Here is a 19,118-nt window from a genome sequence, read left to right as displayed (position 1 = left end):
TTGGCCAATCGTTTTGTGCATTTTGTTTTATCTTTTTTTTTTTTTACAACTTTCTTCCCATTCAATATTTTATTATTATATGTGCTTAAATTATCATTTCTAAGTTTCTACAGAAACTGTAAGACAGTTTTAGGTTATTTTTATTGAAAATTTTGTGCATAAGTTTGGTTATGGGGAAGTGTTTTTCAGCAATTAATTTAATTAAGCAATTTCTTGCCAAGTTTAGTTTTTATTATTTGATTATAGGGTGGTGTAAACCAAATTTTACTTCTTTTTCTTCTAATCGTATTATAATCATTGTCCTGTTGCTTATATTTAATTTTGATATAGTATCCACTATTATTTTAGAACTGTGTTGTAAATGTTGATCGATGTTTTAAATATATATTCAACGCTATAGCCTAAGTTCGATAAAATTAGGAATCTGCTTTGTGATTGATAAGGGGGTGGATTGACTTGCAAACTGAATATTTTTGTTTAAGTCTCCAGTTTAAGGAAGATTATCAACCAAGACGAAGAAAGCTTCCCCTAATTATTTTTTGATGAGGCTTGAACATGAAATTTCAAAATGTGTTATGGTTTTCACGCTACATACCTCTGGCCCCTTATACGGGATCCCATTAATAATTTCTGGGGATGCATACAATGGACTGCCACAGAATGTTGTAAGTTGTGACGCAGAACTGTAGAAATTTGATAAACCAAAATCGGCAATCTGCAAAAGTAAAAAGCAAATACATAAAAATTCATTATTCCAGGAATCTGTTATATTAAATCCAAATCTAATCAACTAGTGCCACAGAGGAATGGGCTGAGCAGAGGAGCAAGATGGGGTTCGGGAGAGAAAGATGAGAGAAGTAGAGAGACAGAAGTTTTAATGGGAATAGGTTATACTTTTGTCCAGGGCAATGCCAGGTAGCCATGCTAGTCATGAAGACAAAGACAGACAAAGCAGAATAGAGGGATGCATTGTCATAGACACTAAAAGTTTGGATCTGCGCTAGGAGGGGGGTAGCGCTATTAATAACTATCAATGGATAACAAGGTTTTCTCATGAATAAAATGAATGAATCAAACAAGTGTTGCTTGTTTCTGAGAAGATTATAGAAACGATTTGTAAATAAAATTTAATATATATATATATATATATATATATATATATATATATATACTAGCAGGTCACCCAGCATTGCTTGGTCCTAAAATACGCATACTATATATATATATATTATATTATATATTATATATATATTAATATTATATTTTAATTCATACAGAAACTGAGACATATGCATGCAAGTATAATATTTTTTTCTAAACAGTTCACTTCCTGTAAGAAAAAAAATTTTTTTCAAATAAATAAAATACTCGGGCTGAGATCAAAACCAAAACCTAAAGACAATGAGTCAAGTACAATAACCATTCGGCCAGCATGATACACTCTTAAAAATGTGTTTTTAAACCGACTTATATTTAACATAAGAAATCTGCAATGCAAACCATTCACGCATGTGCAATTATGAAACAGCAAACAGATCAAAACCGACGACCCCCACGTGCCAATTTTTCAATTTTGACCACGCAGCAGCTCCTTTTTAACAGAGGAAAACCTATTAAAACGTTTTCCACATGTCTAAATAACCTATACACCTAATTTCAAATCTGTAGATTAAAAATTCGTTGAGTATATAGGTTGAGAAGTGTCTTCACTCACACATTTTCACTTTTATAGCTATATGTATATATCTAATTAATAAAAGGCTATATGTCTGTCTGTCTCCGTATTTTCAAACCATCTCCTCTGAAACTAAAAGTCACAGAGCGGCACTAGGGGTCTCAAATGATGGGATTTTTTACGCACCATTCTTTTATGGATCTTTAGCCAGTTAAAATAGTTTTTAAGAGGTCAAAATTGAAAAAAATCGTTATACACTTTGTACGTTCATCTTAGTTAATTTTTAGTTTTTAATCACTTCATATGCTTGTCATGTAGGTACAGGTTGGTTGGTTGGTTGGTTGTTTTTGTTTTATGGCATATTAACCCTTTTCGGGTTATTTCATGCCGAATCCAAAGATTTTGAAGAAAATTTTTTTTAATATATTTGTTGTTTTCACGTCGGTTTCTATTTAACCCATAGTTGGAACCCTAACAGGTACTACCACTTCAGGTCAGAGTGGACCTGGGAGCAATGGCAATTAAAGGGTGGCTCCACACTCCCCAAAGCCCACAAGCTGGGGCCTCACCACTGGATATAGTTTAAGGTCATATCCAGGACCGATGTAGGTACAGGGGTAGCGTTACCAGCTTTGAATGCTACAGTTTTGGTTTCAATTCTAGCTGATGACACCCAAATGCGTTTTCCTTTTAACTATAATAATATATACGAAATACAAAAAGGCAGTCCTAAATGCATAAAGCAAATTTTGTATAAAATTAAAAAATAAACATTTTTTTAAAAATCGTACCTGCCGTTTTGGAGTCTATAAGGAATGAACTCACACAGGCCAAGTGCCTTTTATATATGAGTAGATATACAATAGTCATTCCAAAAGTAAGGCCTCCTATTTTAACTCAAAATCAAAAAGGTTGACGAACTATGAAAACGAGAATGAAACTATTAAGACGAGTGCTCCAGAATTTATTTTTCCACATAGTCACCACCATTCTAAAGGCATTTTTGTCAGTGACGAAAAAGGCTTTGTTGTAAAAGTCAAGAATGCGCTTTGTCACTCACATCTGTTACCACTCCAAAATCAACAAACCCATCTCCTAACTGAGCTGACATCAACTGCATTGGCTTCTATAAACGTTCAACAGGTGCCAGTGAATGTCCAATTTTTTTTACATAAATGGAATTCAATTATGCATCTCTGCTTCTGAGACACATCCATGACAGGGGTTACTGTCTTAGAGTCTCACATCGTCAATATCTGCAAGAGAGATGAAACTATCAGGTTATGAATGCCTAAGTTCAGTCATCATAACAATGCAATTTGCAATCCCTTCTGATTCATTTGGGCAGATTAAAAATAGGAGCCATTACTTTTGGAACGTCCCCCATGTGTGTGTGTGTGTGTGTGTATAGCTCAGAAATTAAAGTTTACAAAATAAAGAATTTTGGAAACTTAAAGAAATTAAATAAATTTTGATACTAATATTTGGAAGAAAATCCTAACCACATGAAAATGCTCAATATTCCAGATAAAGTATTGACATATAAAATAAGTTTAAATTTTGCAAATTAGATTTTACAACTATTATTCAAATCAAAGGATGCAGATTAAAAATTATTAACTTATTTCATGAAGTTTCAAAGAATAGCACCTATCCTCAGAGGAAAAACAGTAAGCAAAATAACAGACTAGCTATAATTTTCCTGGTTACCACAGTTTGAAAATGTGGAGAATGAAAGAAACAATGTTTTAAAGATTATATATATATATATATATATATATATATATATACTAGCATGGGTGCCCGGCGTTGCCTGGGTGTTTTGAGGTGTATGCTGAGCAAAAAAACAAAAAAACGGTCAATTTTTTTAACTTTGACCCCTATTATGACCCCTTAAAATTTATTGTTTAGGGCTCAAATAAAGTTATTAAGTTAGATCAAAGTCCAAGGAACCTATATCTAAAATTTCACGTGTTTAGACCCAAAATTGTAGGAGGAGTTTGGTAGAGTTCTCAAAGGTCAAATCGTTGAACTTTGACCCCTGTATCACCAAATTTCTGTCCGAAAACCAATCACATCGATTTTCCCAAATCTCAGTACCCTGTATATCAAATTTCGAATCTGTAAGCTTAAAATTGACAGAGTTATTGCATAGGGAAATGTACACACACACATACAGACACGTTCACTTTTATAAACAATTTTATATGGTTGTGATACTGCATATGCTAAAAGTTTCGGATAAATGGTCAATTAAAACTAAAAGTACCCATCAGGCTACTTTATAAATGGTTCCTTTCCACAGAATAAACGAATCCTCAAACATTGTTTCTTTCAAAAATTTGTTTATATTCATAAAAATATATCTTGTTCTTTTATTGAGCACTCTTCATAAATTTGTTAAATTCATTAGTTATTACTCTTAAATACCTTTTACCTGGCGTGTGTATATATATATATATATATATATATATATATATATACACACACATACACACGAGGTTATGGTGCGGGAAAATATTAATCTTGTATTATATATATATATATATATATATATATATATATATATATGTGACACACAGGGTGGAACGATAAAATTGTTGCCCTAGAAAGGATGTAATGATTCCATTTCCACTTGATGAAAACCGGTTTTCTTTGTTTTGTTGCAGACAATCTACTAGTTTGTCAGTTGTATACAAATCCCAAGAGTGATAGAAGCCTTCTATCATTGTCTGAAAGTGACATAATGTTCAACAAGCAAGATTGGAGATGCACCGCTGTACACCTCATGCTCCAAGTTATAACAACAGGACCATTGCCAACACCCTCAAAATGCATCGCTGGATTGCCGCAAATCACAGGGGCATGCCCAGGGTAATGAAAACAGTTTCCAGCCACGATTATGTTCTTCGGTGTGCTTTCAAATGAGGGCCACATCATGCCACCTCACATCTTCAATATCGGCATGAAAGTCAACACCAAAGCGTACCTGGATGTTCTAAAATGTGTGGTATCGCCTGGTGCAATCACATAGCCACTGCAGACCCTGGGTGTGGCAACAGGACTCGGTGCTGGCCCACAAGTCCAAAGAGACCAAGGCTTGGCTTCAGAAGGAGTGCTATGACTTTGTACCCTTTTCACTTCCCCCGACCTGAACCCGCTGGACTACGTTGTTTAGTTCTATGTCAGGAACATCACAAACATGACCTCCCACAACACCAAAGCCAACCTGATCACCACCATCCACCAAATATTCGCAGAGCTCCTGCCGGCGCTTGTGGAAAAGGCATTCTCCCAATTCCAGACACATAGTGAGGCTGAGGCCGGCTACATTGAATAGAGGTCAGCTCTACTACATGATCAAGTTACCTGAATTGATCTTTTTCAATAAAAGTTTTAAAATAAAGCCGTAGTGTTGTTTTCTTTAGGGCGACAATTTTATCGTTCCACGCCGTAGATATTTAGGTGGAGGGAAGTTCTATTAATAGAAATCATTGAATGCAAAGAGACGAATGAAACAAGTGTTTTTTGTTGGTGGTGGATTTGCCTAGTTTGAAACTATCTGATAGAAACGATTTATAAATAAAATTACAACATTATGTGTGTGTGTGTGTGTGCGCGTGTGTGCGTGTGCGTGTGCGCGTGCGTGTGCGCGCACGCGCATCATGGTTCCTGATGAAGCTTATCAGTATGTACTTGTGAACAGACCTGGTGCAGAGACAGACAAAAGAGTTTTTGGCGGTTCTCTTCCCATCCCTAGGGCAACCCCCTCCACACCTATCTATGCGGCTGAATTACCACCACCCCACCCCACAAGGAGAATGAAGTGAGAAAGAGTTGGGGGGGGGGGCAGACTCCCATGTTTTCATAGCCAACTCTCAGGTCTGTCAATTACGACTTGAAAAGTGAAAACAGCAGAATGGAACAAATTCCAGGAATTCCAAACACCCACACCCATGGACATACCCACATGTCTCCCTCTAAGGGAAAAATAGATGAAGGGAGAAAGATCAGAGACTGATGGAGTTGGAAAGAGTGAAATGGATTGAAACAAATAAAAAGAGGTAGAAGGAAGAAAAAGTTAGAAAAAAAGGGGTAGGAAGAAGAGAGGAGGAAGGAACAGGAGGAGGGAAAAGAGAGGAGGAAGGAACAAGAGGAGGGAAAAGAGAGGAGGAAGGAACAAGAGGAGGGAAAAGAGAGGAGGAAGGAACAAGAGGAGGGAAAAGAGAGGAGGAAGGAACAAGAGGAGGGAAAAGAGAGGAGGAAGGAACAAGAGGAGGGAAAAGAGAGGAGGAAGGAACAAGAGGAGGGAAAAGAGAGGAGGAAGGAACAAGAGGAGAGAAAAGAGAGGAGGAACAAGAGGAGGGAAAAGAGAGGAGGAAGAAGAGGAGGGAAAAGAGAGGAGGAACAAGAGGAGGGAAAAGAGAGGAGGAAGAAGAGGAGGGAAAAGAGAGGAGGAACAAGAGGAGGGAAAAGAGGAGGAAGAAGAGGAGGGAAAAGAGGAGGAAGAAGAGGAGGGAAAAGAGGAGGAAGAAGAGGAGGGAAAAGAGAGGAGGAAGAAGAGGGGAAAAAGAGGAAGAGGGGGAGGAAAAAGAGGAAGAGGGGGAGGAAAACGAGAATGAGAAAGGAAAACGAGGAGGAGGAAAAAACAAAAAAAGACAAGGAAAAGTGAATGAGAAGAAAAAGAGAAAGGAAAGACAAGAAAAAAAAGCAAAAGATTTTTAAAATGGAGAGTAAGTAGAACTAAAAATTTTCTAAAAAGGATAAACACATGAAAGAAAAAAAAAATCCTCATCAAATAGAGAGAGTTGGAGGCGGGGCAGTGGCGGGGGGGGGGGGGAGTAAATAAATAAAGGGTTTATCATTCCAATGGAGGAAGTGAATTGACACTGAAGTCTAGAAAGACATTCTTTTCTTTATGTTACGGGTGAAGGGGGGGTAGAATAACCAAATATTGGAAGATGGTTGAATGGAAACACTAACAAGATTCACAAAATTCAAGACAAGACTAGTTTTCTGCAGATTAAAATATTTTGCCAGCAAATCATTATTCAAGCACGTCTGATTAAACACAACATAGTTCTCCTTTTATCCGATTTTTTTTTTTTTTATATCTTTTCGATTCGCCAAGCGGTCTTTTTTATTTCAGCTGGCATGCTGTATATTATGACGCCCAAAAGTTGTTGTTCAGCCATATTCCATTCAAACGCTTTTTGTCGGTACATCCGACCATCGTCAGGAGCGATTGCTATTGTCGTTTTCTTTTCTTTTTTTTTTATAGTTATTTTTTTTCTCTTTTTTTGGGGGGGGGAGAGGTTATAAATATGATGGGTAGAGGCAAATAATTTTATTTTTAATTTCGATTTTCTTATTTTATATTTTATTTATTTAGTTTATTGTTAATTATTGAATACAGTTAGTATATTTGTCCCGGTATTAAATACCATTTCTCGACGTATTAGTAGATTCAAGCAACCCCACTAAATACATAACCTCAACATACAAAAAACTACCAACAATAATGCAATACTCTTAAATTACCATAGCAAATGCCCAGGAAAATATAAAACTGCCCTTATAAAAACATTTGCTATACGATATAGCATCAACTTGACATATTTTACAAAACTACCAAACTAAACAAACCCTAATAAACAATAATTTTCCCAATAAAATTGTCGATAAGCACATAAAACTATTTAAACTGACTCCACAATAAAAACATAAACCCTAACAAAAACGACACCATCAATGTATACTATAAAAACCATCTACAAACTAACTACAAAACAGACGAAAAAAATAACAAACCTAATTAAAAGATACACCCGACTCACTGACCAGTACAAAAAGATTAAACTAATATATTATACTAAATTTAAAACCTCCAATTTAATAATTAAAAACAATAATCATGCTAAACCAAGCTAATGTATTGTATGAGTTTATTTGCATCTTTGGAGAATGTCTCCGAACCTACTCTAAAAACACATACAACACATACATAGGCCACACGACAACAACACTCTCCCGACGACTAACCTATTATTTACCTGACAATAATGCCATAAACAACACCTAACATCCCATGATAAAAACCTACAGTCGTCCGATATTAAAAATATTTTTACTAAAAATACTAAAATTCGATACCTTAACAATTGCACACGACGACTAAAATTACTAGAAGTCATACTTATAAAAAAAACTACAGCCTCTTTTTAACCGGATCTCATTTAATACAGGTACAAATATATTAAGAGTATTCAATAACTAACAAGAAACTAAATAAATTAAATAAGAAAATCAAAAATAAAAATAATTCGCCCCTACCCATTCTACATCCACTTTATAACCAAAAATAAAAAATTTTTAATAATAAAACTAACTATAAATACATCAAGCCTCAAAAAAATTTAAAAAAAAAAAAAAACAATCGCTCCTGACGATGATCCAATGTACAGATAGAAAGCACTTGAAAAGAATATGGCTGAACAACTTTTGGGCGCCATTATATACAACATACCAACTGAAATAAAAAAGACCGCTCAGCAAATTGAAAAAATATTTTTATAAGTTGGAAAAAAACACTGTCCTGTTCAATCAGACGTGCTTGAATATATATATACACACACACACACACACACATACATATATAAGCTGCCTTATCATTCATCATATATGAATCTAAAGATGGTATTGTTGGCATTGGTTTCTCAGATATTTTTCTAGCCAGAATTTTTTCTAGATAGACATAGGGTACTTACAAGAGGGACCATGTGAAGGTTGCCAACATCCTAAGTGAAAGTGATTTTTTGTGGAATGAACTGGATTTGAACTTGGAATACCCAGATCGCAAGTCCATGTCGTTAACCACTAGATTACCATCACTAAGACATAAAAGAGTTACAGAGATTAGAGACTATTATAGTGGGCATCCTTAATTAGAGTTGTCCAGTTAGATGTCTGTTCATATACATTTAAATTCTTACATTTGGGTGCAGTTGGGGAAATAGTTAGCAGGGAAGGAATTTCAAAGGTATCAGGACCGATTAGGTTGGAGACTGTTTTTTGCATGCTGTTCAATAGTATGAGACTAGTGGTCAATGCACCAGCCCAGATGTGGCACCGATACACCATGGACATGGGGCGATATTTAAAAACACAATTTATAAAACAGACCAAGCTGCCAATAAATAATTTTCTTTTTTTGTGAAAATCAGGAATCTTTCTGGTTTGGTTTTGTTATATGGCATATCAACCCTTTTCGAATTATTTAATGAAAAATCCAGTAATCTTGAAAAAAATAAATAAAAAATGCCTTCATGCTTTAAGTTGCTTATATATTCAAATATTTATTAACAGTGTTTGGTTTGGTTGTTTTGTAGAAAAAGTTTTTTTTTTATGCTTTGTAGAACTTGATTGGGTTTTGAAAAGGGAAAGGAAAAAAATAATAGCATCAATGTTTGGTGCATTTTAGATCAAGGAGCCAATATCTTCAGACACGTCTGATCCAGTAATGAATCTGACTGGAAAATGAAAAAGAAATCATATAACCTTTCAGATAAGGACTTACCTTAATATTTTCGCTTTCATCTAAAACAATATTTTCCAATTTCAAATCTCTGTGCACAATGCCATGCTAAAATAAATAGAAAGAAAGAAAATTAACAAATCAAACGGTTTTCATTAATTTTTCTGATTATAAGTTTGATCTTATAAAGAAAGAAAAAAAACAAAAAGTCACTCCTGATGCAAATCTCTACCTATATAAAACCCAACGATGAGGTACTGTTGCCACATCTGGGCAGGATAAGCTGCTAGAAGCAGCTTATCCTGACTTGACAGAGTTCAAAATAGACTTCGTAGCTTAGTGGGGGATGCCCTTTTCTCTTCCCTGCAACCTCTTTCCCACAGAAGAGACATTACAAGCTTGTCTCTGCTTTATCGTTATTTTCATGGCAAGTGCTCGTCTGAGCTTCAATATATGGTCCCCCCCCCCTCGCCAAACTTTCACGTAAAACACTCATCTAGTTGAAAACACTATCAATAATTTCCCGCACTCCTTGTCTGTGCCTAGACTTAAATGTAGATTCCATGAACAAAGCTTCTTTCTTAGAACTGCACGCCTGTGGAATTTTCATCCGATTGCCTGCTTTCCAGCTGACTACAATCTGATAGTCTTCAAGTCCAATGTAAACAAGTTCTTGATAAACTGTCCCCCTAAGTAGTCCAATTTGCCAAATTCCCACTTCTTATGTTTACTACGCTATAATCACATTGACTAATGTATACCCATTAATCCTTATCCTCGAGTAGCCCCAGGGACTTGATAAGCGGTGATTCCTGCGTAACAAAAAAAATTGTAAAAATATAAATTCTAAAACTAAATTTCGAAACAAATGTAAAATATTTTAGGACGATATTTTATTTTGATTAGCTAAAAAGTCACCAACGAGCTAATGTGTCCGACCGATAGAAGTCACGAGTTACTTTAGTCAAGAATGCAAACCCTGCGACCGGTAGTACAGTTATATATAGGCAGATTGGTGAGTCCTGATTAAGATGAAATATACATTATATATATATAATTCCCAGTTAAGATATAGAAAGATAAAGACCAATGAATTTAACAAGGTTATTAATAGTGCTCAGAGCAAGATGTACTTTTATTTAATTTCAAGTAAACAATTTATATGATCACAACATAGACCATGCCGATGTTTCAGTCAACTAATAACCCCATCGGGTGACTCAAAGTTATTTCAGAAGAAATGTATCCCTTGAATGAAAACACAAAACCTGTCAAGTTTTTTAAATTTTGCAATTAAGAAAACGGGTCATAACTCGTAGAACCAAGAAAGAAAAAAAAATGAATAAAATGTGGCCATTGGTGGTGGTGGGAGGTAAGATGTGGAAAAAGAAGGAGGTAAATAGAGAAGGTTAAAGAAACCTTAACCAGATAGCAAGGACCGTCCGGGAATAATTAGGTTAAAAGTTCGGTGTCACAATTCCGGTTAACAATCGCCAGATAATCTACAGAACAAAGACGAGGTGAGGGGGTTAAAGAATATGATTCAAACTTGTTACTCATCTCGCCCCCGTCTATATTCTCCCCCCCCCCCATTTTTTTTTTCTTTCTTTCTTATTTCTGCGAGTAATTAACACGTGGCCAGTTTTCTTAATTGCAGGATTTATAAACTTGACTGTTTTTACGTCTTCATTCAAAGAATATATTTCTTATAAAATAGGAAATTTAGGTTACTTGATGAGGCCATTAGTTAACCGAAAGATTGGCATTGTCTATGGTGTGATCATGTAAATTGTTTACTTGAAATTAAACACACACATTATTTTATTACAGTTTTATCTGTTTAGTTACACATGTTTCAGCTACCGAATCGTATCAACGATTCAGTAACTTCGTCAAACTTGGACAGAAGTGGTCATTATGATTTGAAAAGACAATATTAGAAAACAACGATTTAAAAAAAAAGGGAGGGTCTTCATTTAGATTCGACAACGCCCCCCCCCCCTTTTTAATCGTTATTTTCTGATATCGTCTTTTCACATAATAATAACCACTTCTGTCCAAGTCTGACGAACTTACTGGATCGTTGATACGATCCGATAGCGGAAACATGTGTAACTAAACAGATACAACGGTAATAAAATAAAAAAAATATATATATTTGCTCTGCAATAGTATTGAGCACCTTCAAGTTTTCACTATTTACCAGTTTTGCTATTATATATATATATAATAACCATGCATCTAAATAATACTAATTCTATATATAAACATTTGATAAAAGACCATAACTGCCTCCCCTCCAATCTTAGAAAGGTCCTCGTTAACATATAAATTATACAATATGAAAATAATATGAAAAAATTAAAAATACGTGAAGCGTCATACATTAGAACCCTTCAACCTACTATGAATGATTTGGCCAAGATCAAAGTGTAGTATCTGTTCTTCAGATGCTGCAGTTCCATTTCTTGTTCTCTTTCGGTGGAGGAGAAATCCTTCGTGACTGAGACAATTTTTATTTTTGTACCTTTTCGCCACGTTTAAAAACGACCCTGGTGTCTAACTGTCCCGTGGGGAGGCACTGTAAATAGGTACTATAAATGATATTGCATTCGAGAAAAGCAGTAACGTTCTAAAATGTCTTGCGTAGTTCGAAGTGGACGGACTTTGTTAAGTGTCCACGAACTTGCCGATTTTAATACTCTAATTTTTAATCGACCTATATTTTTAATTCGATTTTTTGATTTTTTGATCGATTTTATATCGACTCTATATATTTTAACTTATCACCTAACGCCGTTTACTGTATATTTTGGTTTTCACTTTTAATTCTCATTTTCGCTCCTTCGCACTTTTACTTCAACACCTGATGATGATTCGTTGACGAACCGAAAGCGCTCGTGACAGCAACAATTATGGAACTTTTATTAATATTTTTGATTTCAATATAAAAACAAAACATTATACGGAAGATTGAAAAATAAAAAAAGATCCATAAAGCAAAGTGTCTCTGTTGTATTTAATAATATTTGCTTCAATGAAAAAATGATGCCTAAATAATATAATATATATATACACATATGCACACACACTTGTTGACTTGGCATTTTACGTGCGTTTCAGAACTCATAACGAACAAGGCCGATAGCCATTAGTCGCGTGCTCTCGTGTAATGTGTGAATGTAGGATTGATATGAAATTCTTAAAGATAAACTAAAATGACCGGAAAATGGGCTGAAATGACTTAAATTTAAAGTAAATGACTTAGAATGACTTTAATGAACTTAAAGATGAATTGAATGACCTTAAGAACGCCTTGAATGATTAAAAAAAATAACTGGTATCCTTCAAAACAACTTGAATGATCTGGAGAATGACTTCAATGGCTTTGAGACTGACTGATTGTAAAGTGGATGATCGTTTTACATTAAATTAATACAGAAAAGTGATCACAAAGTTACAAACATAAGTACAACATGTAAGAACAGATACTACACTTTGATCTGGGCCAAAAGGCCAAGAAAAGGTTAAAAAGCTAAGAGCAGCATGTATTAACAACAGATCTTTGATCTTAACCAAAAAGGCCAAGCACAAAAGTGTTAGACAGACCGACCGACGGAGTGACTTATAGAATCGATTGCACGCGACTAAAAACACTGCCTTTAGTCTATAGAACTGTTTCATTACGGGTTGTGAATCACGTGTAAGATTCTAAAGAAGAAACTATAGGCAAAGAAAAAACTCAAAATAAAAATTATGCTTGTGGTCCGATTATTTCCTTTGCTAATTGGAGTGCAATTAACCAGTATATACATAAGCTCTGAAGCTTCATTGAGCTTGAGCTTGTTGTTTGAAACAATTTCGACGATATTATAAAAGATATATACCTTAACATACAAATGAGAAATTTGAAAACTTTGAAGTCTCAGAAATAATAAAATCATTTTTATTTACTTTTTTTGTAAGTCCAATATTTCGCTAAAAATAGCTTCATCAGAGTAGGAAGTCCGGTCCGAGATTCTTTTTTTCTTTTCTTCATTAATTCAAAAAAAAAAAAAAAAAAAAAAAAGCGCGGGCCGGACTTCCTATCCTGATGAAGCTATTTTTAACAAAATATTGACTTACTAGAAAAAAATAAAGTAAATAAAAATGATTTTATCATTATTTTCGACACTTCAAAAGTTTTCAAATTTCTCATTTAAATTTTATTCAAAATAAGTGTCTTCTAAAAGTGTGTGACCATCTTTTATTTTATACCATAACATATTTTTAATATAAACGCAAGAAATGCGGGATACGGCATTAAAAATTAGTAACAAAATATAGTACAGTATATAATACACATGTATATAATCAAATAATATTATAAATAACACAGTTAGGCCGGGAAAATACCGTAACCAGGGACAGGAAAAACATATTCCACATAGTAACCTTAAAGAAAGAAAACGTATCCTAGGGTTCTACATTGTGTATTGATTTGAATTGCTAATCATACTTCAAAACTCTTATGCACCATTATAAGGCAACTACATGTTTTCCAAAACGTCTAACGCGAGCTGTGCATCGCACAAACGAAACTATGACACACCAATCGTATACAAGTGGTTTTCTTTATGGCATATGAAATGTGGATGTCTCTCACAAAGAAAAAGAAACGTTCACATTAGACTTGCCTGGAGGTTGGAGTTCGAGTTCAGTTAAAGTGCCCCAATTACATCAGGCTTTTTGCACCTGAAAAACGGTAGCATAGTCTACCAGTACAAGTTAATTTTGAAAACCTTGCGGTCACCAGTCCAAGGCTCTACCCTAAATTAAATCGGCAATTGCGTAAAGTGTACGATTTCAAAATAAAAATAGTACAACATTTGACCTTTGACCTGACGCATTCAGAATATTTCGCTTTATTTTGAACTAGAGCACAAAATAGATAACCTTTAAGAGTGATTTAGTGTTTAGGCGGCTGCGGTGGTTGTTGAAGAGGCTGGGTGGAGAAAAAAAGATGTCGTAATTATCTTGTCTTCCAAAGAGTGGGAGCGGGACAGGGGGCGGCAAGGAAGATGTAGAAAAACTATGGGCGTTGAGGAAGGGGACAAAATATGCATCGGAAGAAAAAAGGATGGGGTGTGAGAAAAATGAGACAACGGAAGAGAGAGAGAGAGGGGGGGAGACGGGCAAGAGACAGGGGAGAGACGGACAAGAGAACTTTAGTCAAGGGTTCGAATCCTGTGACAGTTATGTATATAAGCACACTGATGAGTCCTGTTTAAGATGAATAGAGATGGACATAGGCTGAAGAGACGGGCATGGAAGAGAAAAGAGAAAATCAAAAAGGAGGAAAAATCCGAGACGGAAGATTAAAGATTAAGGGAATTAAAGATCTGTAAATACCAAATGCAAGCATAATAGTAAAATAGTCAGAGAGTGTTCTAACGACTGGAATTTATGAACATCGCACACACACACACACACACACACCTATGTAAGGTTAATGGAAGAGAACTCTAGCAGAGTGCTTATTAAGAGAAATTTAAAATGAAGAGCATAATATTCATTCATGCAGGTGTCACAGAAAATCAGAACAACGGTATCGTCGGTATATTTCCAGCGAGACGGATATGAACAGAGGCTGAAGAGAGTCCGATATTGGCCGCCTTTTGTTTGGATTTGAAAACGACGGTAACGATGTTTTTCTGCTCTACTGTAACACACGTATATATAAACAGGAAAATGCTGCATGCTATTTTAAATGTAAAGAGGACATGGGGTTAGACAAGGGGTCATCTGTTAGCCTAAATTTAACTCTAATGCCGTAATAACCGTGAATTGATTATCTGCTGCTACTCCTCCTGAGCCGCGGCATACATCTTTACCTCTTCAAAGCTTTTTGAATATAATTAGCTGAACTAAGGGGTAGATGGAGGAGTTGAAAGGGACTCTTTCTAAAATAAAACTTGAATGGTTCCAAACAAATGAATCAACTTTTTTTTCTCTCATTAAAAAGAAAAAAAAAAGAAAAGAAAAAAGAACACTATCATTTAGTAGAGTGCACATCACCACCAAGAAGCTCAGCAGTTGCTTTTTATTCAGTAGTAAACCTCTATAAAAGTTATTTTTTAATCAAATTTATAATCTTCATTTAAGATATCTTGATTTGTAGCCAACGTCAAAATAAATAAATAAAATTCTTCGTTCGTTCATATATATCGTTAAATTCAAATGATTTTAATCTTTCTATGGCGATGGAAAAGTGATGTATAACAGAAACAGCTTTTTAGCGGAGTTCGAACCCCCCCCCCCCGACCAATAGCAATCGTCACTTCCTGCACTGATGATTGCGAAAGCACGAAACACTAATGTTTGTAGGCATAAAAATAATTACTTACAATTATTAGTTCCTTTAAGAAGTTGAACACTGAGAAATATAAAATAAAATGGAAGTTAGTTAACCTTGTGCGATGTTAAATTCCGGTCGTTTGAGCACTATTGACTGTCTTAACATTGTGTCCGTATTTGGCATTTGTAGTTGTTAAATTTCCTTTAATTCTCGTGGCGGTTGATCATAGCCTGGAAGTAACGTCCTAGCAAATGGAACACCAGTAGCAATCGTCACTACCTGCACTGATAATTGCAACATCAAACACTAGTGTCTGTATATATATATATATATATATATATATATATATATATATATATATATTGAAAAAGGATTCCAACAGAGTGCTCTATTATAAGGAAAAATTCTGAAAATAAGAACGTATTATATATATATATATATATATATATATATATATATATTAATTTACAGAAAGTTTAAATGAGATACGTCATCATTACTGTCGGTTTCAAACCTGATAATAGGGGACCGGTTTAGATACCTAGATCAAGCTCTCTTCAGCCGATGCTCAGATGTGTTGGAACGATTAATTGGAAATCATAACTTTTGGGGATATCGGAATTGTAAAAATGTGTGCCTATTTTCCGATGCCAAAATACAAGTCTCCATTTTTTTCATTTGTTCGTTTTTGTTCAAAATTTAAATTATCGATCGTGACACTTATGATAAAATAATAAATATTTATTGATTTTTAAACTACCGGCAAAACTAAAATCTTTACATCACGCCCCCCCCCCCCACAAGTGTACATTTGCATTTTATCAAAATCAAAAGAAATATTGGAATCATCCCATTACATATATAACTACTTCATTTACTCACATAAAATTAATATACGAGAGTATAAATTTATGCGTAAACTTTAAGTATTTACTTCAAAAGTGCTCAATACGTAGGTAGAGCTCGTTAGTAAGTTATAAAATATATATGGCAATTAAGCTACACTGAATATTCCGCGTTTCATCCACTCTGGGACTCTTCAGGCACATAATTATATTTTATAACTTACTAATATATATATATATATATATATATATATATATATATAGATAGATAGATAGATAGAGAGAGAGAGAGAGAGAGAGAGAGAGAGAGAGAGAGAGAGAGAGAGAGAAATAGAGAAATAAAAAGGAACAAACCAAGTTATGCGTTCATCAACGTTTGGTCTTCATTGCAAGACTTCCTGTGCGTGTGTGTGTGTGTGTATATATATATATATATATATATATATAAACTAGCAGTCTGCCCAGCACTGCCTGATCATAACATACGCTTAAATATATTTAAATTTATGCAGATTTCATATTTATTATTATTGAGCCAATTTTCTATTGATTATTATATTGTACCCAATATATAATAGTGATATCAAATGTAAAAAAAATATTTTGTGTGCACTTACACCTGCCAAATTCCAATGTTTTTCAATTTTTACCCCATAGCAGCTATTTTTACCGGATAAAAACTGAATCGCATTTGTTTTCCAGGTTCAAGTCTTCTATATGTCAAGTTCCAAGTCTGTAGACCAAAAATTGACAGAATAGTATTGCTAGAGAATTGAGAATTTCAGAGAAACGAAAAATGTTAAAAATGCCAGAAGCTAAAATACAGATTATTTACTTAACAGTTACGCTACATATTCGAGAGCTATACTGTTGTGGAGACACCTACTAATTAACATAGGCGGGTGAGCGAGATATATAAAGGTATCAATCACCAATACCGGGAGAGTCCGGCAACGACCGCCAAACAGGCAAGATGCCTATGCTCCATCCAGTAAGACATGCAACACGCCACCTGCCGGAATATTTCCAACTGAAGTATATCTGAAGACATGTAAATATGTATGGTTTCATCGACATGGATTGACTTTATTTTGTCAGCTGCTGAGGATTTTAATGGATTAACAGCATTTTTAATTGTAAAAGATCAATCCATGTCAATGAAACTATAGTACGTCTCTGGAATATGTAACAGTATATGTATGTATGTATGTATGTATGTATGTATGTATGTATGTATGTATGTATGTCTTTGGAAATATTCTTTATTCACTTATATTTCCTTTTATATATATATATACGCCAATCCTTATTTAAGAATCCAAAATGGCGTAATATAAGGCATTTGCAGCTTCTCTTCCAATTTTTGGATTTTATTTTTACTCATGCCCAATTGCATCTTATTTCCTTTCAGTGAATTGATTGTTGCTATTTCTTCTGATGAGTTAAGGGCAAAATAGATTCACTAATTGATATAATAAGTGATCGTTTTTCGCTATGAAACAGATACTGTCAAGAATTGTAAATGTCAACTGAATTAAAGGAATAAATTGTAAGATGGTCAACATCATGAAATTTGGAATATAGACTTTTGTCATTAATTCATTCATATGTGTGTTCCTGCATTGAAAGCGTTGTTTAAAATGGTAATTAAACTGAATTAAAAAAAAATATTAAAAAAGATGGGTTGCATCGAAATATATCGACTTAAATAAACATTCGTTTAAAATCTTTGTGTTGTCTAGCGTTTAAACATTAAATATACATATTTCAATTTACTATATACAAGGTGTCACAATAAAATGTATACACTCTTTAAATGACCATAAAACCAACATTTATTATGAGAAAGAAAAGTTTCATACATCAAAATACTGTGAACAAATATAGAAACTAGCTAATTATCAAGTGCTCCATCCTGATGGAAGTGCCATTCTGTATTCTTAAATATCTCTTGGGAACGTGGCATAGCGTATTCATGTAGCAAGTTGAGATAATTTAAAGAGTGTATACATTTTATTGGGACACCCTGTTGTACAAGCAATTCATCTAATGCACTCACCTCCAGAAGACAGAAAGTCTGTTCTGTTTGCTGTCAACACACAGGGGGAAGAAGAGGAAGAAGTGGTAGATGTGGTTGGTTTTATGGGAAAGAGGGTGAGACTAACCGTGAAAATTCCGAGATTCGAGAGGAATAAAAGACCGAACTCAGACGGATAGGCGACTGTGCTTTTGCTCAAGCAGAGAAAACAGTGGGAGGAGAAAAGAAAGTTCCGGCTCAAGGTGAAAAAGAAAGTGAGGCTGAAGGACCCAGCAGTTTTCAACTGTAATGTATATTATTTACAAGTTCATATAATTCAGAGGCAAAATATTTAATGAATTCAATCAGGTTCATACAAGAGTGCTCAATGCCAAGGTAGAGCACAATATACTTTTCATTTATTTTTGCATAATCATTTAGGTATCGCTACACATTCATGAGTATGTTTCAGTCGACTAGTTATGACTAACCAGAGACATTAGCTTTAACAAAAGTGTGCAGTTGCTTCATTTTGTGTCATCTGTAAGCGTTAATTTTGCTGGGTAGATTTTGACCACAGTCAAAGGTATATTTTCAAAAATGTTTGTTTCTGGCTAAATCAACATTTAATATTATAACAGAAAAAAAATATACGAAATGACCGCAATGGTCTGGCGACTGGTCTCGGTCATATAGTATCGACCAATAAG

The 19,118-nt window shown here is 34.5% G+C and overlaps 1 protein-coding gene and 1 pseudogene across 2 annotated transcripts in view; both read right to left on the bottom strand.

Annotated features, from left to right (window-relative positions):
* The window catches only part of LOC145278031 (uncharacterized), a 133,013-nt gene that overhangs the window by 8,647 nt on the left and 105,248 nt on the right, over positions 1–19,118 (bottom strand). For both annotated transcript variants that reach the window (XM_080130248.1, XM_080130247.1), the window contains exons 4-5: positions 9,252–9,317; positions 596–715 (exon numbers count right to left, since the gene is read on the bottom strand). In XM_080130248.1, coding sequence (XP_079986374.1) covers positions 596–715; positions 9,252–9,317 — 186 coding nt within the window. The remainder of the gene's footprint in view (positions 1–595; positions 716–9,251; positions 9,318–19,118) is intronic.
* Positions 12,618–12,737, bottom strand: LOC145278449 (U2 spliceosomal RNA; annotated as a pseudogene).

This window comes from Euprymna scolopes, chromosome 6 (genome assembly GCF_053919585.1).
Source record: "Euprymna scolopes isolate OS-2025 chromosome 6, ASM5391958v1, whole genome shotgun sequence".
NCBI lineage: Eukaryota > Metazoa > Mollusca > Cephalopoda > Sepiida > Sepiolidae > Euprymna > Euprymna scolopes.
Note: the sequence above shows the minus strand (reverse complement) of the source record. Positions and strands in the feature narration are given on the sequence as shown.